This window comes from Anarhichas minor, unplaced genomic scaffold (assembly GCF_050575085.1).
Source record: "Anarhichas minor isolate MPS153535 unplaced genomic scaffold, ASM5057508v1 ptg000082l, whole genome shotgun sequence".
In the NCBI taxonomy this organism is placed as follows: domain Eukaryota; kingdom Metazoa; phylum Chordata; class Actinopteri; order Perciformes; family Anarhichadidae; genus Anarhichas; species Anarhichas minor.
In genome coordinates this window covers 242,737-267,147 of record NW_027466528.1, presented here as the reverse complement: position 1 = coordinate 267,147, position 24,411 = coordinate 242,737, and the positions used below count along the sequence as shown (strand labels likewise).

Below are 24,411 nucleotides of genomic sequence, written 5' to 3'. Positions count from 1 at the left end.
GTAGCCCCGCCCTAAAGCATCCCCTGCTTTATGGTCTGTTTGACTCTAAATGGACCATAATGTACTAAATGAACATCATGCTGTATTGAAGAAGACTTGAAACTAGAGATTGAGACCATAAACTCATGTTTACAATGTTTACTGAGGTAATAAATCAAGAGAGAAGTAGAGTCATTTTCTCATAGACTTCTATACAACCAGAGGAGTCGCCCCCTGGTGGACACTAGAGAGAATGCAGCTTTAACACACTTCAGCGTTCATGCTTAATGTTAGATCATTTTGGCTGATTGAGGAACATGTTTGAGATCAAACATCGACTGACAGATATTTATTGACACTGTCAATAAAAGCAACAGTTTTGAAAACTATTTTATTCCCATTTTTTTGAAAAATTGTCATTAAACAATCAAGGACAAAAATACTATTAAAAAAATATTCCATCAAGAACATACACAACAAAACAAAACTACGGTAACCTGCAGTTAAATCATTGTAGCGACAGATGGAGTAAGTAGAATATAAAAGGTCTGTGACGATGGAAAGATTAGAAGAAAAACTGATATGAGAAGTATGAGTACAGGGTTGAAGCCTCAGTTCCCAGGGTCATGAAGTTGGACCTTTGAAGGTGCGTGTGAGCGTAACAACATGGAAGAGCAGTGCTAATAATTACAAGTTCATAAACGCAGCAGGTGTGGCCCCAGACGCACACTCCCTTATTGGTTGCCATGTTTTTCAAAGTGTTCATGATTGGTTGAAAAACACTTGAGAGCCAGCTCTGGATTGGTCGACTGGTTGGGTTGTTGATTGTTTGCTCATTCAGCTGAGGGGGTCACGGTTCGATTTCCTCGGGGACGATGATGAGGAGGACGTCCTCGTTACCTCGCCTCACCAGAGTTCGCAGCGTGTCGTCCCGCTTTATGGCCGTGCTGACATCACTGGCCGAAGTGATTTGCTCGCCATTGATGCTGATGATGACGTCTTTCTCCTGCAGGCCAGCTCTGTTACCAAGAAAGAAGGGCTTTTATCTCTTTTATAACTTTTCCTATCAAAGCATATGCATACTCTACTTGTGTTGTTTTAAAGGCCCTGAAAACCTTTTTATCTACAATACTAACTATGTTTGTTATCTCTGCATGGAGATTATGTATTCAGTCGTGTGTGTGCATCCCTACGTCTGTCTGTCCACGGCTAATCACGCATACTACTGGGCCAATCAGTCTAACTGTATGCTCAGTGACCTTTTCTTTCAGGTTGCAGGGATTCAGACTTTTTGAAAACCCTTTCATTGACTGTTTTATACCATGATTTGTACCTCTCTTGATTTGCAGCCCTAGGTAAAACAATTGCATGTATGTAAATATAACTATCACTTTGCAAATTACAAACTTAACCAAGCACTATCTACAACAAGGGCGCTTCTTCTCATGTGGGTAGGGGGAGAGCTACTTAGCTGTGAGCAGCCGACGAGAGTCCTACAGTGTGTTTGGCGATCAGAGCTAGCAGCTAACAGAGCTAACGGAACTAAACGCAGCAGGACTGTGGACAGACAAAGAGGCAGAGGAAGCGTTAAAACAGTCAACATGAAGTGTTAAATAGGGAACTGCAGTTTGGCTGCACAGAGCTGGTGCAGACATTTGCATAGATTAACATGAGAACACACCTGTGTCAACTCTACTGAGTTTCTATTTGCTTATGTAGTCATTATGAATAATGTACAGAAATGTTTAAGATTTAAAGCCACGTTTTCAGCAGCTTTGCTTTTATAATTAAAGCAAGACCTTAAATGTGGATGGCTCCAGCGAAAATATGAATCAGAATTCTCTCGACTGTGACTGAAGCAGTTTGTCCGCCCTGCCAGAGGGAGTTGGACATTCTGGGTGGGAAACACTCATGCCTTCACTGCCAGCTTTCAGCTCGTTCCAAATGCAAAACAGCAGCTTTGAAACCAGAAGTGAACTTTCCATATCCTGCAGTCTTCACACACAGAGAGTTCAAATCAAATAAATGTCCTTTCAGCAAGATCAGATCACCCTGACTCCCGCCTGTGTTCCACAGAAACCCATCAGACAATAAGAAAAACTCTCCCTGCTGTTTTCTCAGGTGGGACGCTGCGGTTTGCTGTCAACAGGCATTTCATGTGGATACCAAAAAGTTTTCCTGGGACAAAATACACGTATCTATACGGCAGGAACGAGTCCGGAAACAACCAGCGTTCACCCTTCATATTTTTTCACGTGTGTCGAGCTTCATTACCGAGTCTGAACTCCAAGAAGATTTGTGCTTTTGCTGGCGTGAAACTCACCTCAGATGAGTAATGCATTACTAATGCATTACTCATACTCGGATCTTTTAACCTGTGTTTAACATATTGGGCAGTGAACACCAGATAATGTGGGAATAAGAAGTGATGCGAGAGACACTCACGCCTCAGCTGGAGTCCGGCTGATGACCTCAATGACATACGCCCCGGAGGTGACATCTGGGAAGTCGGACGGCCTCTCCTTCAGCTCCTTCGCCAGCCTGACGGGAGAAAAACAGCCAAAACATGAGCTCTTAATTCAACTTGAAGGGTTGAAGCATTGGTTCAACATGTAAAGCATCGCTCTGATTAATTGTGGTAAAACTGCAAATTTCAAACTTTGAAAAACTGCAACCTCAACAATGGTCTGATTTTGAGAAAGCATCTTGCTGCCGATCATTCAGTCACATGTACTAATTTAATCAGGTTGTTGAGGCTCCACAGATTCTTCTGAAAACTAGTTTAAGATAAAATTATGACATTTTTCAAAACCACTGACCAAATCACTTCTATCAACTACCCCGATGTTCATGATTTTAAAATATATGTTGTATATTATTATACCAGTTTGCAGTTTTTTAATACATTTTCAGTCATTCAGTTTATTTCACCTTACAATGAAAATAAACATTAGATCACTGTCACTGTGAACATTTAGTCACCAACAACATAATGATAGAATCATGACGGATAGTGAATGATTGAACTAAACCCCACCAGTCTCCTTAAAAGTCATAAAGTGATGCTTGTTTTGGTGTTGAGAGGCGTTTCCTGCTGTGACAGCTTGGGCGTCACTCTGCAGGCTGTGGGCGTGGCCTGGGTTGACTCGCATTCTTAATTAAACTCGTCATTTGACAGCAGGTACCTTAAGCATGAGGTCACATCTTCTATATCATCACCACCCTTGTTATGTAGGAATGATTGAGAAACATACTTTTGGGGATCAGGGAGATTAATCAATGAATTAGTCTCACTGCAGTTCTCAGACTTAAGTGGCGTTTCTTTTACCCAACAGAACAGTCTGATCTGATAGAAATACAAAAGATAACGCCTTTTTGTTGCAGATAGTCGAGGAGTTTCATTATCATATGAGGAAAATACTCAATGGTAGTATTTTTACACAAAGAGCTACCATCAGAAGCTTACGTTGACGTGAGACTCATCATCCTGACGCCGATGTATTTCTTCTTCTGGAAAGTTTTACCTGGAAAAACATGAAGAAACGTGTTTGTATAGTTGATTTAGAAAATGTAAATGTTATCATCTTCTTTCAACTCAGTAAAGTACAGAAACACATCTTCTTTAAAGACCTTTGACAAACAGCGTTGCATTCTGAATACGTTGGGGTTACGTGATGTCCATGTTTTAAAATCATCAATAACAATCATTTCTGTAACATGGCAGGCAGTAAGTTTTAGTGAATTAATACTATGAACTCATTCTGCAGCCTGTGAAAATACTGAGACTGTAATATATATAATATCTATAATTTGGCTTACTCTAATCTCTCTTTACACTCCCCACTTTTAACTATAAGGTAAGTTGTAGTTTTCATTTCTGTGTCATGCTCATCCCACATGAAAGTACACGTCGCTATATGAAATATGAAATATATAACATCTTTTGATAATGCATGCGTAAGGAGCCTAAAGTTTATACTGAGGGACACTAGAGGGGTTTTCCTCCTCGTCCTGGCTTTCATTTCTATTTATACTCCTTTCATTTCTATTTATACTCCTTTCTATTCTATTTATATTCCTACTAAACCAAATACTTTGTCGTTCCCTTAAACAAAGAACAATAGAAAACATAAATGTGTTGGTTAGAACATGAAGTTCACTTCCTGTTTGTTATAAAGAGTAAGATGAAGATAAAGATCTTCATTGCATGTCGTCCTTCTCTGTCTCTTTGTCCCTGTCCCCCTGTCTCTGATGGTCTCTCTGTAAACTAAAGAGTGAAACTGGAGCCGACCTTTGGCCTGTCTCTCGTGCGACTCTGCCAGGAACTGTCTGATCTTGTCTGAGGGGATGGCGAAGGAGATTCCTGCTGTCACCTTCAGGGTGTTAATGCCAATCACCTCTCCGTCCTGCAGGGCACACACATCAGTTCATCCCTCCAAGTAAAAGTCCAACACATGCAGCTCGTTGAACACCACAGTGTCCTTCGTTTAGTCACAGGGCTGGCCCAAAACAGACTTATAATCAGAGTCAGCTGCGGACTGCGACCGCTTGCCAAACATTACCTAAACTCTTTATTTACTTTGCTTAACAAGGACTTTAGGGGTCTTGGTGTTTGTTTATATGAGATTACGTATAGCTCTGTTTCGCAACATATAGATGTGGTCCAAGTAAGAAGAAACTATTTTTTCTGTATCGGTGATGTAACAGTTAAATTCATTTGAATCTCAGGGTGAGATAAACATAACATGGCTTTTTTACATTCAATGTTAGCTATGAAAATACATTCAAATGATGAATGATTGATTATCAACAACCTATTATCGTATTTAACATCTTGGAAATGTAATTTACAGAAACATTTGAGTCCTTAACAACATGCTTCATGTTCTAATTCATCCGGTTTGTATTTATGAAACAAGCTTGTATACAGTTTCTCGCAGGTTTTCCTTCACTCACCAGGTTGACTAGTGGTCCTCCTGAGTTGCCGTACTGCAAGAAAAAAAACAAGCAAACAAAGAATGTAAAAGCAAGAAGAAATCACAGCAGGTTAGAGCAAAACACATTCTGAAGTGATAGATATATGATGAACTATTTTTGCATATTGGTGAAGATGCAAGGAAGCTTCAGCGTCTGCACTACGTGCACCGTGCTGCGGTTTGATGTCGGTCATCACAAGATGTTTAAAGTTAGCCGATCAATGCAGAGGATTATGACTAATCAGGAGTTGGAAACAGTTGGATCAACTTTGAATATGCATCAAACATCTATTTATACTAAGTCACGCACACACATGGTTATCATAAATGCAAACAATTTGAGTTGTGTCATGCTGACACAACTCAAGTTTTGCAGAATTTGGAGACTTTTGAGGGCATAATTGCTGAATATCACGACAGCCTCCCCACAGACCTGTCTGTCTGTCTGTCTGTCCGTCTCACTCTCTTCACTCACGTTGATGATGGCGTCGGTCTGGATGTAGTCCATGTCGGAGTTGGGGAGGCCCAGCTCCTTGCCTCCCCTCTGGGTGGTGCTGACGATGCCGGTGGTGACGGTGTTCTGCAGGGAGAACGGGCTGCCGATGGCGACCACGAACTCGCCGGGACGCAGGTCCGCCGACCGGCCGAGCATCAGTACCGGCAGCTTCATCTGCTCCACCAGACACACACGGGGGAAGGGAAACACAGGGAGAAGTCTGGTTGAAGAAATGATGCCGTTTGAGACACAAAACACAAAACGTTTTGGTGTCTTCAGATGGTGTTTCAAGTAGTGGCCAAAGACAGCTGACAATAAAAAGCTTAAAAACAGATAAACTCATTGTTAAGTCACATCCTTACACTTTTATTCGGTTATAACGGTTTTGGTTTCGAAAAGGCTAAAAAAGAAAAAAAATGATCCTTCAAACTCTTCAAATGCAGATTCAAAGGAACACTGGCACAGTCACCGGACAGTTGGCAGGACACGAACACACACACACGCACACACACACACACACACACACACACACACACACACACACAGAGGTAAACAGCAGTTTATTCTCTCTAAGCTGTTGGAGACAGACGTGGATTTCCTGTCGAGAGCTGAGTCAGCTCTCATTCTGGAACGAGGCTTCTCTTCATTCAGGACTCAGACTCTTACTAACAAACTCAGCATAAACGACGATTCAGCCTCATTTCCAGCAGAACCGAACAACGGTGACTCTCCTTAATTCCCTCAGTTTTTCAGTTTTTACTCTGCAAGTATTAAGTCAGTCAACGATATCATCTGACGCTGTGAGTGGCGGTGTATAATTCTACAAACACAGGCAGTAATGATGAAAACTACAAAAATACACAAATAGTATGAAAGGATCAAAAGGGATAAGGCACTGACTGGGATCTCTCTCTCTCTCTCTCTCTCTCTCTCTCTCTCTCTCTCTCTTCTATTTTATTTAATTCATAAAACAACACTCCAATAAAAGCAGGATCTTGTCCATTATCTATTGTATCTGTGAGGTTTTCTCATCTTTTTCCATCCCATCAATTTATTTTTGTGCCCGACTGCTATTGCACACACACACTCACACACACACACACACACACACACACACACACACACACACACACACACAGTTTATGTTGGCACTGGACGTAAAGAGCCTAGTAAAGACTTTGTATTAGTAATAATCTGTTAAAGTAAACATAAGTAGAATTGTATTGCTCTCTCTCTCTCTCTCTCTCTCTCTCTGTCTCTCTCTGTCTCTCTCTCTGTCTTCTCTTTCTCTCTCTGTGTCTCTCTCTCTGTCTTCTCTGTCTCTCTCTCTGTCTTCTCTGTCTCTCTCTCTCTCTCTCTCTCTCTCTCTGTCTCTCTCTCTCTCTCTGTCTCTCTCTCTGTCTTCTCTGTCTCTCTCTCTGTCTTCTCTGTCTCTCTCTCTCTCTCTCTCTCTCTCTGTCTCTCTCTGTGTCTCTCTCTCTGTCTTCTCTGTCTCTCTCTCTCTCTCTGTCTCTCTCTCTGTCTTCTCTTTCTCTCTCTCTCTCTCTCTCTCTCTGTCTCTCTCTCTCTCTCTCTCTGTCTTCTCTTTCTCTCTCTGTGTCTCTCTCTCTGTCTTCTCTGTCTCTCTCTCTGTCTTCTCTGTCTCTCTCTCTCTCTCTCTCTCTCTCTCTGTCTTCTCTGTCTCTCTCTCTCTCTCTGTCTCTCTCTCTGTCTTCTCTTTCTCTCTCTGTGTCTCTCTCTCTGTCTTCTCTGTCTCTCTCTCTGTCTCTCTCTCTGTCTTCTCTTTCTCTCTCTCTGTCCCCCATGCAGCTCTGGGACTCTCTGATCATTGTCTGGTCCATCTTCTCCCGACCTACAGGCAGAAATTAAAATCTGCAAAGCCTGTGGTGAAAAAAGCTGGAGTTACATGGAGACATAAAGCAGCTGCAGTTAAGACCCATCTTTCATCAACGCCTCACACCACTGAGCATGACAAGAGCGTGTTTGTCACTCAGTGTGTGTTTGTTAAACACATGTGTTTGTTAAACACATGTGTTGCCCATTTCTTCTGTTAAGTAACAAGCCCGGACACTCTGACCCACTTTTGGTTTAGTAAGGGAGAGAAGGGGGGAGAAATATAGTAAGGGAGAAAGAGAAGGAAGGAGCAACAAGGTAAGACGGGGGAGAGAGAATGAAATGAAATGAAAGATGAGACAGATGTGAATGTGTTTTACATCTGGGCAGCTGTGGAGTGATGAAGACATTTCCAGACAACCAATGAAGACGACATGCAAACTGAATCTCTCTCTGTTTCTGAGTTTGATGGACATGCAGGAAAAGAATGTCCAAAAACATTCAGGTATGCTCAACACATCTGTACATGACCAACACCTTGGGTATGTGCATTCATGTCTATGTGTGTGTGTGTGTGTGTGTGTGTGTGTGTGTGTGTGTGTGTGTGTGTGTGTGTGAGAGAGAGAGAGAGAGAGAGAGAGAGAGAGAGAGGGAGGGAGGGAGGGAGGGAGGGAGGAAAAACAGAGACGAAGTGTGTGTCCTTAGGTCTGGATGAGTCGGGGCAAAAAACGAAGCAAAATAAAATGTGAATTCTGAAACAGAAGCCAAAATGTGAGATTAAAGTGTGCTTACACAGCAGCTTCACTGTGCGTCTCTCATGGTCTTCATTCCATCTTCAAACTCGGCCTTCATTTTATTCTCAACTACACACACAGAAATACAAACACCTGACAAAGTTCTAAAAGGTTCCAGCTCCAGTCGGTATCTACAGGATGACTCACACACAGACTGACGAGGTGAAAACAATACCAGGCTCGCTGTCACGGCGGGTAAACACGGTGCCTCAATGTTACTCTTCAAACAACTCAGAGGATCAGCAAAAATTCTCCAAATTTATACTTTTTGCTCAGAAAGCAAATATGCAAATTCATATCAAAAGAAAGGGAACTCATTCGAGGAAAGACTTCATCAATTATTTTAATGAGTTTTCTTTTCCTTACGGGCTGAGTGATCCTACAGCGTATTCATTAGAGCCGATACTTGTTAACTATACATACAAGAGAACATTTCTAGATAGATTGATACTTATATAATAAATCCATATTAGTTATTCTAATGAGGTCAGTCCACACACCACCACTGTACACATGCACCCAAACTACCTCAGTCAATCCCCATCAAGCCTACACCGACATAAAGGAGATGGTCATGAATGGACTCGTTGAGCTCTTCTAATCGGAGCTTCAACATAAAGCTGCTCTGTTCTTCTGCACTGAACCACAAACACAACTCAAATCATCTGAAGCCCTCGTCCACCGACACGCAGCCGGCCGAGCTCCGCCCACCAGGAAAAAAGATCACCACGATTTTCTCGCTCTGTGGTTTTCAGGTTGACAGCACTTTGTCTGGGATGAGATTCAAAGCCGAGGGAGGCGCTGTGTTCAGTTGTAATTCAAGAGACGCCGACACAGCAGAATGCAACAAAACAACCAAACACCACAACAAGGAACATTCTTCTTCTTCTTCTTCTCTCATCTGTCTCTCCTTCTCATATCTCTCTCCCATTCATTCCTCTTTTATGCATAAAATCTCCAGTATACAGTCAGCATGTTACAGGGTCAGTTAACCCACAACACACACTGACACTCATCTAGCCATGCAGGACCTTCTGGCTTTATGTAACAAGAGAATTTAGTTTTAAAGAAACATTTCAGAAAAGCGCTGTAGAAAAAATGGAGGAGAAGCTCATCTTTATATTTCGGACAGACACAATAATGACAAAGACCCAAACGCCAATTTGTGGGAGCAAATCGGTCGGTTTGACACTGAATGTTGCTGCTGAGTGTTTTTACTTTTATATCACTGAATGCTTTGTCTCTCCTTGTCTCTGACGTTACAGCTGTCCGATTGATCGGTGACAAGCTCATCTATTTAGAGTATGAAGCAGACATCCTCCGGTTGGTGCTCAAACACAAAGATAGTCGGCCACATAGTTCATAAAAAGCAAAGGGGCGAAGCTAGCCTACCATACAACCATGGTTAGAGCGGTGATATGTTGTCAAGATATTAACATAGAAATATTTTTAAAAAGTAAAAAAACTCTGGATGCTTTTTCATCGTAATGGAGCAACGTAAGCTCTCTTCTGTAGTCCTGTTTCTGGCCACCAGGTGGAGTTTAAGTCCAACATTCTCTCTCCTTTGAACTTTGCCTTTGGTCTCCACCAACTCCTGAGAAATATAACTGAGTCTCTTCAGCTGCTAAATGCTTCACTACACCCAACACGTACTCGCTAACTTTGTCTGTTTACCAAAAGATTACAACAAGACAGTTTGGCTCATAATGTGAACAAAACCTTTAAGGCTCTCCTCTGATCGGAGCGTATCTGCCCTGAACATGCATCTACACGTCGGACTGCAAACACTACTGTGGCAATTACACCTGAAAGCTGTTTAACAGCGACCTGCACTGTGAAAAGCACACAGGGAGTCTTGTGCCACTCAGACTGTCTTGAAAAGTGCCTTTATTACTGTTATTCCTAAATAGGACAGTCACCGCCATCAAAGTATTGATGTGGTGACTTTATAACACTTTCTGCTGTGATTTGTATCTCATTGAATCTCATATTTGGCCTTTTCACCGACATTATTTCGAGCTAAAAAAAGCATTAAAATGATTACATTAAGTGTGTGTTGGGAGAGTGGAGGGCTGTAAGTACTTTGTGCAGAAGAACAGTTGTCTCTGGGTTTTTGTGTGAGTGTGAAACCACAAGTGCTGAGCAGTTTGTGGATTTCTGCACAATTTCATCTCCTGAGGCTCCAGTTCCTCCCAAAAGGCTCTCCGCCCCAAACACGCTGAGGAAAACCCCGATCGTCTGTCTGACCGGCAAACATGAACTCACATCCTGCAGTGTGTGTGTGTGTGTGTGTGTGTGTGTGTGTGTGTGTGTGTGTGTGCGCGTGTGCGTGTGTGTGTGGATCATATAGACTCCACAACATTTTAACATTAAAGGGAGTTCAATCATGTCCAAAACTAATCCTTAATTATTTAATTAAAATAACAAAACCAAAACACCATTTGTAACCTGTTTGTTATTTGGCAAATTTACATTTTTGCTCAAACAGTCTTTGGACAGATGACATTATTTTATGCTTGTGGGGATGTTTGCGTTCTTTTGTGTGTTTGTCTGAGTCTGTGGAAGCATCTTCACCACAAACACACACACACACACACACACACACACACACACACACACACACACACACACACACACACACACACACACACACACACCCCTGCTTTCCACTGATGGCAGATCAAGATGGCAGAAAGGAAGCTTGTGTTTAGATGGCATTAGCAGGTCTGAACCGGCCCTCCACAGACTGGAGGAGGCAAAGAACAGTTCAGTGTATTCTTGAGTTTTCTGTGTCATATAATACGTGCTTTTTGTGCTGCGTCATAAGACAAACAACTCAGATGAACCCACATGAAAAGTTTCCTCTGTCTCCTGACCCGCTGATATCGGCTTTCATGAGTCATGATATTATTTTGCTGAGGCGCCTCAAATAGCACGGAGCTAAAATAAAAACCAGGCTTTCCATTTAGGGGATGCTCAGGAAAAAATAAAAGCAATTTTCTTTCCAAAAAAGCAATAAATACTTGATTCTGTTTTGGAAAATCAAAAAGAGAGAAGCAGACAGATGAGAGGAGCTTTTAACAGGAGAGAGAGGAAGTGAAGGGCGGAGGTTTCTAGAGAGCTGCATCGTGAAACAGCACCAAGAAAGAGAAGATAACATGGAAGGCATATCATTTATAACATAAGTCTCTCTATTTTATGCTACATTTCAACTCTCCTCTTGATTAAGTTTTGTCGTAAATCAGAGATTATGACGATTTTTGGACAGCAAATGGATGAGCAAATAAATTAAGTGAAATGAATCATTCCTCCAGATTAAAAATAAAAAATCTGTCACATAAATAAACACTGCAGCAGCCAAATATCTCTGGGATGAAGCAAGGAACCTCATTAGTACTAACTACAAAAACATCTGCAGACTTTAGAAGAAATAGAAACGTTATTGTGGAAATGATCATCAGTGAACGTCTAAGACATCCAGCGTGATGGACGGAGAGGCTGACACTGCAATACAGACAGAAGCTAAAAGGTGAAGCCTCTATAAAGAAATTAAAAACAGGAATAAGAACCATCCCATCCATTCATCCATTCATCTGTCTCTCTGCTCACCGGTGCATCGATCTCGATCAGAGCGATGTCGGCCTTCTCGTCCACGTCTTTGATCTTGGCGTCGAATGTCGCTCCGCTCTTCAGCTCCACCTGGAGGAAACAATAAAAAAGGTTATTCTTTGGTTATTATTTTATGAATTAAATGCAGAGGCATACTGAAGCTCATCATCACTGACAATGTTTGTTTCAACCATGAAACAAAAATCATGAAGTGGACACGTTTGGAAAACAATAAATATGAGAAATTAACTACAAGATTAAAATACCATTTATCACAAAAACATAATCTGGGCATATTGTCTCGACAGCTGTAAAACTGCTCTGCGTACCTTGATTCGGTTCTTGTTGGCCACCACGTGGGCGTTGGTGACAATGAGTCCGTTTTCAGACACAACAAACCCAGAGCCGCTGGCGACCGCCACCTCCCGCTTTGAGTATATCATCCTGAGCAGAAAGAGTTATGAGACGCGAGCAATCACATGAACTCATGTTAACTAAAAACTAAATATACATTTCTTCTACACTGAACTACAGGTTAAGAGGAACCAAGTGAAGACATGAATAAACAAGATTCCATTCAGGCGATCACCAAAGTTATTACAATGCAGCCTGAGGAAGATATTCATTAATATTAATTAATATTGGTAACAAATTTAGTGACGATCCATCGAATATTTGAATTAAAAAACACAAATGTCACCAGATCATTGTTAGAATAGTTAGGTGGTAGTTTTTCAGGTCGTTTTTCTTACTTGCGGTACAGTTCAATATGAACGACAGCAGGTGCAATCTTCTCCACCACGTCAGCGATGAAGTTGTACTTGAAACGAAGACTGTCAGGGTTCTGCTGACCTGAAGGAGGGAAAACATACCGTCAATGAACTGCATCACACACACACACACACACACACACACACACACACACACACACACACACACACACACACATCATGATAACTTGGGTTTTGCTCAGCAGCAGCAGCAGCACAGGTACTGGAAGTCAATCATGTGTTGTACTCTCTCAAACCAAACCGTATTGACCCCATAGAGACGGGCTCGTGTTGCCAGGTAAGATAAAATGTCTATATGTGTCAAACGCGTCGTCAATCGTCGTGCATAACGTCGAGTTAAACCAGCTCCAGATGTGGAGTGCAGTATACGAGCTGTCTGAGAGCAGCTGCAGACTGTCTGCTGCTCTCAGCGATGCTTATAAAACAAAGGAAATGACTCAGAGCCTCAAAAGATACGGAGGGATAACAGGGGGGGGGGGGGTTACCAGTCCATGCATCACCTTACATAACCCCAATTTGGTTTCACAACATCTTTATTTTCTCATTTCACTGGTCGGTCTTTGTGTACGTCCCTCGCACTCCGACCTGCAGGGACCAGTCAGGAGACACTCTCTCACTCTCTCCCATCCGTGTGTGTTGGTGTCAACATGTGTTATCAGAGCAGAATGATGTAGAGCAGCACGGGACGAGACGTTAGGGTAATACTGACCAGGATCATGGTGCATCATGATACAACTTTCACGTGTTTCCCAGTCCCTTCACTTCTTCCTCTGTCTCTCTGTCAACGCCAGCATTGTTCCACCAGGGTGTGTTGCACTTCAACATTTACCTGTTGGCTTTCTAAACATGGGGAACTGCACCCCATCTCCTAATACCCACAATCCCTTGTGTTCTCTGTCACTTAGATTACGCCAACATTTCTTGGTGCAGAAAAAGACAGTATTTTCTGGACTCGTTATGAACTCAAGGAAGAAACTCTGCAACGTTCAGATCAACTAATCAGAACATGATGGCTGTGAGCAGCATTTGGTTACAGGTTTCTAACTCTAATCGCTTCAACACCCTGCTGCTGGCAGCCAACGTCTCGTGGACACAGCTAAATACGGAGGGAATCTGGGTTTCAGTGTTTTTGTAATCTGCACCACAAAACAAAGACAACACCAAGGTAACAGGAACATTTCAACAACGAGGAATCAGAAGTTCATTTTTAGGCATATCTATAGTTTTTGATTTTGATCTCATATCTACTTATTGTCTCTGTGAGAGCTGATGCAGCTAAAAACCCTTCTGTAGAAATTACTTTAACAATTAATCAATATTCAAAATAGTTGCAGATTATGCAAGAGTCGATGGACTCATCGTTGCAGCTCTTAGTGCATATCAATTATGTGTATTCTGTCATTGTTACAAAAAAAAGACAAGAAAAAATAACTGCTAAATTATCTGGAACTAAGCTACATCAGCTCTCACACAATAATCACATTGTTTGTTAAATGGTCTTCTTTACTTTAGTTTACTTTATCATAATGCAACTTTACACCGTTTGACTTTTTGGAAAGTATTTCAAGTCAGCACATGCCACATAACTTCAATAAAAACATGCATATTTAGTCCTCGTAATCTTGACTTGAGTCTGAAGTCTGACTCACATGACTCGAGTCAGAGGACCTCCTCCGGTGCTGCTGCTGACTTTCTGACTGAGCAGCTGTTTGTAGTGAATGTCCACTTCAGCCTCAGCTGCAGCCGACCGTCTCGAAGACCCCGATGTGTTTATGTGTGTGTGTGTGTGTGTGTGTGTGTGTGTTTGGCCGGAGGATTAGTGGTGCGCCAGCTGCTGCAGCTTTGAAGTGAACTGAATGGAGCCAGTCAGACGAGCGGAGAAACACACTGCAGGTGTCGGTAACAGACTGAGGTCGAAAAAGGTCAATTCTGCACTGACTCAGTGAAAAAAGATGCAGCAGGTACGTTTGATAATCTGCGCTCAGATGTCAGTGTCCTTGAATGCACCATCAAGTTCAAAACAATGGACCAATGGACTTGGTGCTGAGCGCCACAGATAGAGAAGACGGACTAACACACAGTTTGCTTGGTCTTTTCATGCAATGTGTAAATAACAGGAAAAATAAAGTATAACACCAGTATTATTCTTTAATATAGAAGAAAAAGAAGCTGATTCATTGGTCATTCATTATATATTTGCAGCCTGGTTTGTCTCTGCAACAATCAAATCTAAGAACGGATGGTTTGTCTTTTGAATATAGTTCCACACTTACAAGTTGGCTGAGAAGCTTTTTGTTGCGAACACAAAAAACTTTGTCTCCTGAAAGCAGCTCAAAGATTCCATCCACCCAGAAACCAAACGATAGCATGTTTTGAACTTCATGTGAAATCTCATTACGAGCTGGACGAGCCTGAACTGGGAAACATTCCTCCAGTTCCTGACAGAGTTGAGTCACCGTGCAACCGTGTTTTGTTGATTCTGTATCCAAGCCTGTCAATCTGATAAAGAGCTCACAAGACTGGACAGGAAGCAGAAATAATAAAAAATCAGTAAAAGGATCCCTTCCAATCTGGGTCAAATAACTTAGATTGACTCAGATCTGTGTCTGTTGCAGAAGTTACACAATCAGCCAATCAGCTCCAAGAGATGAATCATTACAGAAGACTTGATAACGTGCGTGCTCAAGAAGTTCAAATCCTCAGAAGAGGCGATGAGACAATCCTGTCACTCTCTCTTGGTTGGACATATTAGAGATAGGACGAGAGTAAATTAGCAACAAGGAGAGAAGGAAAGGAGAGAACGTGAGGGAGTATAAGACGTGCAAGGAAAGGAGATGAGATGAATGGACAGAAAGAGAAAAGGCATGATAGGAGAGGAGAGGAGTTAAAGCACAGATGGAAGGAGACAGAGGAGAAGCAAACTCCTCTTCTCCTCTTCCTTCATCTGTCCTTTTCCTGGAGAGATTATATATGGAAGGGGAGGAAAGAGGATGAGAGAAATGAGGGGAGAGGTGTGTGTGTGTGTGTTTGCTCCTCAATATGCTTTCATTACTCTCTCTCACATACACACTCACAGGGGAACACTGTTTTTGCAGCACAGGGAGACACTCAAGACATTATGGCCTAATTTCTACACATTGTGACCTTGATGAGAAAGCATAACAAGTGTGCATGTGAGTGAGTGAGTGAGTGAGTGTGTGTGTGAGAGAGAGAGAGAGAGAGAGAGAGAGAGAGAGAGAGAGGGAAAACAACCCCAGCTTTAGAGTTTGGTGCAGCGTGAGGCGCCGATGCAAATCTGACTGATCAGCAAATGGAAAGATGCCAGAGAGACAGAGAGAGGAAGAGGAGGAGATCACATCATATTCTACAGACTTCAGGAAACAGCTTTGTTTGGTAAAGATCAACACAAAAGTCACACCATCATTTCATGTGTTTTTATCAATGAAAATTAGAATAATAATGTAAAAGTGATCATTCCATCTAATATCGCAAATCATATCGTAATTGCAGTATCAATCAAAATTGCATATTTTTAAGTTCTGATGAAACGCATTAAACCTGCTGCGACCCAGAACACAAACCACTGACATGCTGCTTATTCTGGGGATCGAATGTATATTCTAGAAGCAGAGGTTACCCTGAGGTTTTTGAATTAAAGCTGGACTATGTAACATTTACTGAACAACGGCCACATGTGGCCACAACTGACAGTTACAGGATAACTTACTCAGTTATCTCAGCTACATAAACATATCTAAACTTTACATTTTACTTCATGAATGTGTCAATTAAGACAAAAGCTCATTAGAAAATGGATTATTTGGAAGATCTGAGGAGGTTTGATAACTCTGATGAACAGATGGAGGAGAAGAAAGTTCATTCTGTGTGTTGACCTGCTGCTGAGGTCATCCAAGTTCAAAACACACACACACACACACACACACACACACACCCACACACCCACACACACACACACACACGTCACACACAGCTCTCACCTTCCCCGCAGGTTCCTCTCTGGATGAAAATCACCGGTGGCTGCTGCAGCTTCATCGCCCGGTTACTGACGCGCTTCAGCTCGCAGATGTTCCGGTACGAGACACCATCGCTGCCGCACACCGGGTCGGAGCTGGTGCAGGAGCACACGCCGGCTTTCCCCCTGTGCCTCACGGTGGCGGACACCTCCACGCCGTCGGTCACCGCGCACTCCATCCCCTCGGCGCAATCGCGGTGTCCGGTGCCGCCGCACTGCTCGCCCTCGCCGGACGCGCACACCGGGCAGCAGTCGCAGCGGTCCAACACGTCGCCGGCCAAGCAGTCGGCGGGGATCGACGCGCACTTGGACTTGTCGCACTTCTCAGAGCAGCCGATGGCGAAACGTTTGGCTATCCTCGACCCGGCGATGAGATGCGGGCAGACGAGCAGGGCCATTACGCAGAGGACAAACCGGAGACTCATGCTGGGACAGACAGAAAGACTCTGGAAGAAAACACCGGGAGCTGGAGTTCAAATTGAAATGCAATGCTAGGTGATAGTCTATGAGAGTTAAAGTGTGCTCGGATGCAGAGCGGAGGTCACGACTAACTAACTGATGTGGTTTGGAACTTCAGTGTCGGGCTGTCCCGGTTTATAAAAGCTGCCGGATAAACACAGGAGGCGATTGGAGGGCGCGTGTGACGTCTGTCAGGGGGGGGAGGGGTGATGGAGGTGTGTGTATGTGATGTAAGCCGTGCATGGTGGACAGTAACTGCACGTTCTGAAATGGTTTTTTTTCTTCAATTCTGTGCTACTTTAAAGTCACTTCAGAGTACATGTTCTGTACATTCATGTCAGCTGCGTGCAAATCAATTTATATGCGTCTATGTATTACATCCACCAGATAATTAAAACAAGCTCAAGCTACTACAATAAATAATAAATTAAAACCTCGAGGCTGACTCAGACAAACTGCAGGACGCTCCATCACTAAAACTTCACAACCATTCAGACTATAGCTCACTTATGTGATTTACTGATTTACTGTTTTTGTTTATTAACAGAGCTGTCTCTGGATATCTTAATTAAGTATCTGAATGAAAATGATAGATCTCACTGTGTCTGTCCCTCGGTCCCTGTCTCCATCCACTTCATCACTTCCCTGAGACCCCTGCGTTACTATCCTCCATCCATCCACCAGAGGCCCTCAGACTCTCTCACCTGTCACCTGACTCTCACTTCCACCTTACTCACCTTTCAGGAGGAACAGGTCGAGATCTTTTAAGTACCGACTATCACCTGTCCTTCACACAACATGCAGACAAAGAGGCTCAACAGTGCATGTTTCTCCTGCAGGCTAAGGTTTGTAATGTCCGACAGGGCATTCTAACAGTATAACAGGAACATTGCAGCCGGGTTTAAGTCAAGTTAAGAATCATCAAGCATGCAACCGAAACCCCCGGCACCCCTCTAACCCACCTTCCCAGACCTTTACAGTCATGCAGTGAAAGGAAAGGCAGGCTTCATGGCTGAGGACACTTCACACCTCCTCCATCACTCCTTTCAGCTGCTCACATCTGGCAGCCGCTTCCCTGCACCTCTGGCCAAAAAGAGACTCTTTCATTCGCACTGCAATACCCAATGTAAGAGATGGTCACCACGTTTTAATGCAGCTTTTCTCACCTGCTCTTATTTATTCATGGGTTGTTTGTTTAAATATAATTGTATGTGAACTGGGTGTATGCTTGTTAGCCAAGACAATGTTATATCACTATATGTGATAAAATAGTCCACAGTCTTCTGTGTCCTCTGTCCGCCTTCTACATCCTTCTTTCCAAACTCATCATCCACTCTGCACTGCTGCTGCTGCTGCTGCTGCTGCTGCTGCTGCTGCTGCTGCTGCTGCTGCTGCTGCCCATTGACCTCCAGTCAGTCAGTGAGTGCTAGTGGGCAACAATTGATTTTTCCAGAGAGGTGACTGATACTTTGTGGTTGACAAGTTCAGCCACTTTTTGGGAGTGGTCTGTTTTGAACACTGTTGGTGGGACCGTGCAGGGCTGCAGCACATGTTATGCCAGAATGACACACTTTTATAGCTTTTACAAGAGAGAGATTCTGATAAACTGTGTTGTGTTCTCTTCATGTGTGTGTAAAGCTCACTCTCCGTCCTCGTGCTGTTTGCTTCCTCTTTGGTAATACTGCGCTGCGTTTATGCTTCTTCACGTCACTGAATTGTTCAAAAGGAAAAGTTAGCAGCACAGCTCAGCACAGGAGAGACAGCACGACAGGAGTTTTCTTTGTTCCTTTTGTTTGTTTGCTTGTTTCGTTTGCTTTATTTAATAAATATGAAAATCGGAATCCTGCATGGAAAATCCTCTCTCTTCTGGCTGCGTAAAACACCGACCACGGTGCATCAGTGGCGTTTGATTATTGTTTGTTTAATTTTGATTTATGCAACAAATGGCCACGACAGCTTTGTTTTGGAAACTATCAATCGATAACTCTCAATGACGAGGGTTTCTATGACATCACATATGACGTCGTGGGATTATTATGTCATTATTTGACATTCAGGGAAACTCAATCTAATGGATCCCTGCAGTGTGTGTGTGTGTGTGTGTGGGTGTGTGTGTGGGTGTGTGTGTGTGGGTGTGTGTGTGGGTGTGTGTGTGGGGGGGTCAGGAATAAATGTGGTGACAAATAAATAGCGTGATGAAGGAAGAGAGAGAGAGACAGAGGGTGAAAGTGTCTGCCAATATTTATACCCACAAATAATAAAGTTTTTAAAATAACCAAAGAGTTAGTTTTATCAGTCTTTATGAATGTGTTTTCATAAGTGTGTGTGTGTGTGTGTGTGTGTGTGTGTGTGTGTGTGTGTTATGTACTTGTCTGACCCCAACATGTAACGTACGTCAATATGTCTGTTTACTGCAGCTGAAAATAAGAACGTCCAGGCTTTGCAATATCAACAGTTATGTTGTGAAATATCAGAATGTTTGTGGTGTCACGGGAGCTGAGATGTTAAGACACATATTATCCCCCCCCCCCCCCCCCCCCCCCCCTCTCGCTCTCTCTCGCTCTCTTGTGTTTCAACCAACAACTGTCCGATCGAGAGAAGACGTGAGAGACGTGAGAGATGTGTCATAAGTTATATAGTTATATCACATTTACTCACCTGAGATACACATCTCAGCTGTTCATTCTCTCTGTATGGAGAATGTGATAGGGGTGTTAGACGTATAAATTCATTACTAATACTTATACGATACTAACTAGACCATCGTCAATGAAATAAAGCAGGAGAGACTGTGATGGCTGGACGATGATCACCTCCTACAAGTTGCTCTGACATGGAAAGATGGAAAATGACCTTGAGCAGCAGTCCTCCAGGAGACGAAGAGCATTAAAGGAATAGTTGGACATTTAGGGAACCACGCTTATTGGCTTTTTGGTGGAGAGTTGAGATGAGAAGATCGATACCACTCTGATGTTTGTCTGTTAAATGTAGCTAGCAGCTGGTTAGCTTAGCTTAGTGCAAAGACTGGAAAGAAAGGGAAAGACGTAGCCAGCTAGTGACAAAATCCACTTACTGGTAAAGCTCACAAATGAACACGCTATATCTCGATTGTTTCAATACAAAGTGTAAAAAAGGTGATCCAGAAAGAAATACTCACAAGTTACTGAAGGACGAGTAAGTTCGGCTTTATAAACGTCCCGTCAGATGATTGGATCCTTCTGAGGCCTCGGGGCCGTTCAGCTGCTCCCGCTGCGTCTCATCAGTGCGAGAGAAGACGTGATGCAGAGGGGATTTTCATCCGTCTCCGTCTCTCTGTTTGTGTGTGTTGATGTTGCCACCCTCAATCGCCATAGTGACGTACTCCAGAGGATCTGAGACAGAACGAGCTGATGATCTCAAGACTCCCCGCCTGAATAAAGGGGAGGATGTGTGGACTATCATTTGTCCTTTTTCCTCCCCAAGGACTCTTCGCTCTCCTGTGGTCATCGCTCGCGTTGACCCTCTGCGTTCCACGGTTTGTGACTGCCTTTTTGTGACCAAGCCCTTTTTTGTGACTTTGCTTCGTATTCCAGTTTGGACTTTTTCCGCTCCCGGTTGGAGTTGTTTTTGGTTTCTGTTTTTGTGTATGCTTAAGTGCCCAGTAAAGAGCCTTGCATTTTACCTCTCATTATGTCTAAGTCTGCGCCCGAGTCTCTGCTCCAATCCTAAACCCACACGGTAAACTGTGAACCGTCACACATTGGTCCTTTAAGGGTTACCAATGTTCCTTTAGAAGGCTCTAAGGGTGTGTGGTGGAATTTTAGGGATCTGTTGAGAAGTTCTGCTGGTCATTGAAGGGGCTCCAGGGATCTTTCAAGGCCTTTCAGGCATCCTGGAAGGAGTTTAATGGATCATTGGAGGGACTAGGGGCTCCACTAGTCCTCAAGATGGTCCAAGGGATCCTTCAAAGAGTTCCAATGATGCTTGAAGGTGAATCAGTGAACTTTGAAGGGGTCTGCTGTTTCCTTGAATGGTCTTCTGCCAGGCTCCATGGGTCAGAATGGGGTTAAGTGGTCATTGAAAGGGTTCAAGGGGACTGCAGTGTGAAGAGGTGCTATTGGCCTGGTCTTGAATCAGTTATTCTGATCCATAAATGAGTTTCAGTGACCCTTTACTTTCATCAACGGGTCATGGCGGGGTTGAAAAAAATCCCTGAGGGAGTTCTAGTGACCTGCCGAAAACTATTCCAGGAGTCAACGGAGGATGTCCAGGAGTCACTGAAGGACTTCCAGGGGACTATGAAGGGTTGCTTTAGGCCTTGAAGGAGTCCTGTGGATCCATGAAAGGATTCCAAGATCCTCAGCAACATAAGGAACGATTTAACGCAGACTTTGCCAAGAGTGTATGTGGTCTCATATTTTAAAAACATGATTGAACTGTTATATAATAATGAATGTCCTGGGAGAAGAAGCATAAGGTCACGCTTCTCCTCACACAGACTATTGGAGGTTTAATTTCCTGTTCATATGACACTGAACACAAAACATTTACTGGCTGCAGCAAACAAAACGGTTCCACTTTGTTCAAATCTAATTTAAAATTAAAGTTGACATTTTTTAACAAGCTGAGTAATAAGAGAACAGGACTCAGTCATATGATTATTTGCGGTGTCATAACCCGGCTCCTAGGCTATGACAAATACGGCAAAGACACAACAGATGATGGTTACGTAAAGTATTTATTTTAACCAAATAAAGAAATAGTTAACTTTATGAAGTGTGTCAGTCAGTAACATCAGTAATGTCAATGTGGATGCGTGTGTGATCAAATGTGTGTGTTGTCAGCAAAACCAAACATAACTGGCAGCGATCACGCCCCGTATACCAGAGACAACCTGCGCCCAGAGCAACACTGGAGCAGCTTTATGCTCCAGGACCAGGTGTTCTGCATCAGTCAATCAGCCACCACTGCTGTTAGAGGCAGGGCCGCCACAGCAGTTATTGAGCAATGTTTACAACACATTTTATTCTTGGATTAAATTCATATCAATAATAAGAGTGTCTGTCCTAATTCGTTTTACTGAGTGAAATAGACGTGTCAGCTCCCTCTGCTGCGTGGAAGTGAACGTGGAATGAACGAGCCCGAGATGTTTGAAAATAACTGATTGAGTTTCAAAGTTTCAAAGTTTATTCTTGACCTCTTGGAAACAGTTCCTTTAATAGCCGTTCTGGAGCAAGTTCATTATTCACTCTGGAAATATAAATAAAAAAATGTTTATGAGTCATGCGTGTAAAATTTGTACGAAATTCACATTAAACAGATATATATGGTAATAAATGAACAAAACGCTCCAGTCTCAGGGGACACATGTCCGGGGTCAGTTGGACAGCTCATCAGGGGCGTTTCTAGGATTCAAAGAAAGGGGGGGCTTAGCCCCAAGGGGAGCGGCATGTTCGCGGCAATTTTATTTGGGGCCCATTTGGGGCCGTGGATATCCATTGTTTCAGACAGTTCATAGATTGGTTCAATCAGAAAGTGTGATTTTGCTCTGTAGTTTCACTTGCATTCAGTATATGATAACACAAGAGACAGAATTTCAGGGTCATAGTGAAATTTGACAACACAAATATGAACTTTTCTCAAATAAAGAGAGAAATAATTTTCCTGCTTGTAAAGGAAAGACGGATAAACTAGCTTTCATACCCGCGTCACTCCCAAATCCTGATTCTTAAAGGGACCGCACACAATGGATGGAGAATGGACCCGACAGTGTCAACTTTACATCGTTCAGTATGATGATGGCTGTTGGATTCTAATTTGAAGGGGGAGAAAACATACAAACCACAACGCACGCACATATGTAGCATGTTAGAGTTATAAATAACTTGTCCATGTGAGAAACAATAGTTTAATTTAATGACAACATTTTTTTAATCCAATAATGCCAAATTATTTGGGGGGGCTGAAGAACATTTTAGGGGGGCTTCAGCCCCCCTAAAATAGGCCTAACGACACCCCTGCAGCTCATCATTCCTGTTTATGATGTGAAGTCCGCTGGAGAGCATTCAAACACTGTGTGTGTGTGTGTGTGTGTGTGTGTGTGTGTGTGTGTGTGTGTGTGTGTGTGTGTGTGTGTGTGTGTGTGTGTGTGAGAGATCAATCGAATTGCACTCGAGTTGAGTCAGTCAGCAATAACGTTTTGAGTTATGCATGTGCGTGTCCGAGTTGGATAGAGAGCGTGAAAAAGACAAAAGAGAGAACAACAAAGTTAGAGTTGGCGTGTGTTAACGTGCAGCTGTCTGCTGCCTGCACACAGCATGCGTGTCTGCGTCTGTGTGTCTGTGTATGTGTGTTTGTCTCAGATGACTCAGGCCTCCTCCCATCCGTCCAAACAGTCCAGTGAAGTCCTCGTGTCGGGGCCGCTCCGCAGCATTCAGTCTCATCGTGTTTGTGGTTTCAGATATTGGCTGTAATCACATTAAAAATATCCCTTAAAAATATCAGGCCTTCGATGCTGACTTTGGCCTAAATCGAGACAAACAATGACGTTTCCAGATCAAATCAGGACGAACCTACAACCTGAAACAGATCGACAGAAGAAGAAGAAACAGCAGTGGTTTCAATTCTCCTGGTTCCATTCTGCCGCGTTGTTAGCTGGACTTAGACAACCTTGGCAGACCAAGAACCCGACCGGACCTGAACCGTAGTAGGTCGATGGTTTCTGGTCCAGCTTGCCTCTTCAGGTCTGACTTAACCTGACTTCTCTCTGGGCAGCATCTCTCTCTTCAGACAGAGCAAACTGCCAAAGAAGTCACTCACACTGACATCGTTTGAGGAAAAGTAAAACCTGTACAAACCTCCAGCTGAGGTGCATTTACATTGTATTAACAATTTACGTTAGACTCATGTAGCTGCACTTAAAAGCAAATAAAGTAGCTTTTACTTTGATGTCGAGGCTTTTGGGCTGAATTTACAGCGGCGGGGCTCCAGTGTTTTGCTCTCATGTTGTTCTCATGTTGTTCTTACTGGCAGCATCACAGCTCGTTCTTAAATCCTCAACTGGCAGCACTGGTTGGTTTCAGTCTTCCTCTGTGAAGAAACACATGGTCCTCTCTGGTGTCTATTAGCAGGGGCCCATTTTAAAACGTGAACTCGGAGCCAGAGAGTGGCGGTGGCTTCATTAGACGGAGGAGATTCCAGCGCTGATAAAGCCTCAGTGTACCGCTGAATCTAAATCACAGGGTGGAGATGACAGGTTGTGTAAGAGCTTCCTGTTTCACCAGCAGCCTGAGATCAGGACGACCTGACCGGAAGAGTCAACCTGAGGTGGAAGTATGATGTGTGAGGTGAGCTGTTGAGTTTAGTGTGATAAGTAGACAAAGTCATAGCTAATAAAAATGACCGTTTTCATTTGACAGAAAGAGAACTCGTCTTTCTGAGCTGCAACGTAATTTAAACAGAT

The 24,411-nt window shown here is 43.1% G+C and overlaps 1 protein-coding gene across 1 annotated transcript; it reads right to left on the bottom strand.

Annotated features, from left to right (window-relative positions):
* Positions 1 to 829: 829 nt before the first annotated feature.
* On the bottom strand, positions 830 to 16,936 carry LOC142938319 (serine protease HTRA1B-like). Its single transcript, XM_076081608.1, has 10 exons — positions 16,477 to 16,936; positions 12,440 to 12,539; positions 12,017 to 12,131; positions 11,688 to 11,777; positions 5,431 to 5,625; positions 4,936 to 4,968; positions 4,271 to 4,385; positions 3,446 to 3,503; positions 2,425 to 2,520; positions 830 to 998 (listed from the first exon to the last, which is right to left on the bottom strand). Exons 1-10 carry the CDS (start codon positions 16,934 to 16,936, stop codon positions 830 to 832), a joined length of 1,431 nt encoding a protein of 476 aa, XP_075937723.1.
* Between the last annotated feature and the right edge of the window lie 7,475 nt (positions 16,937 to 24,411).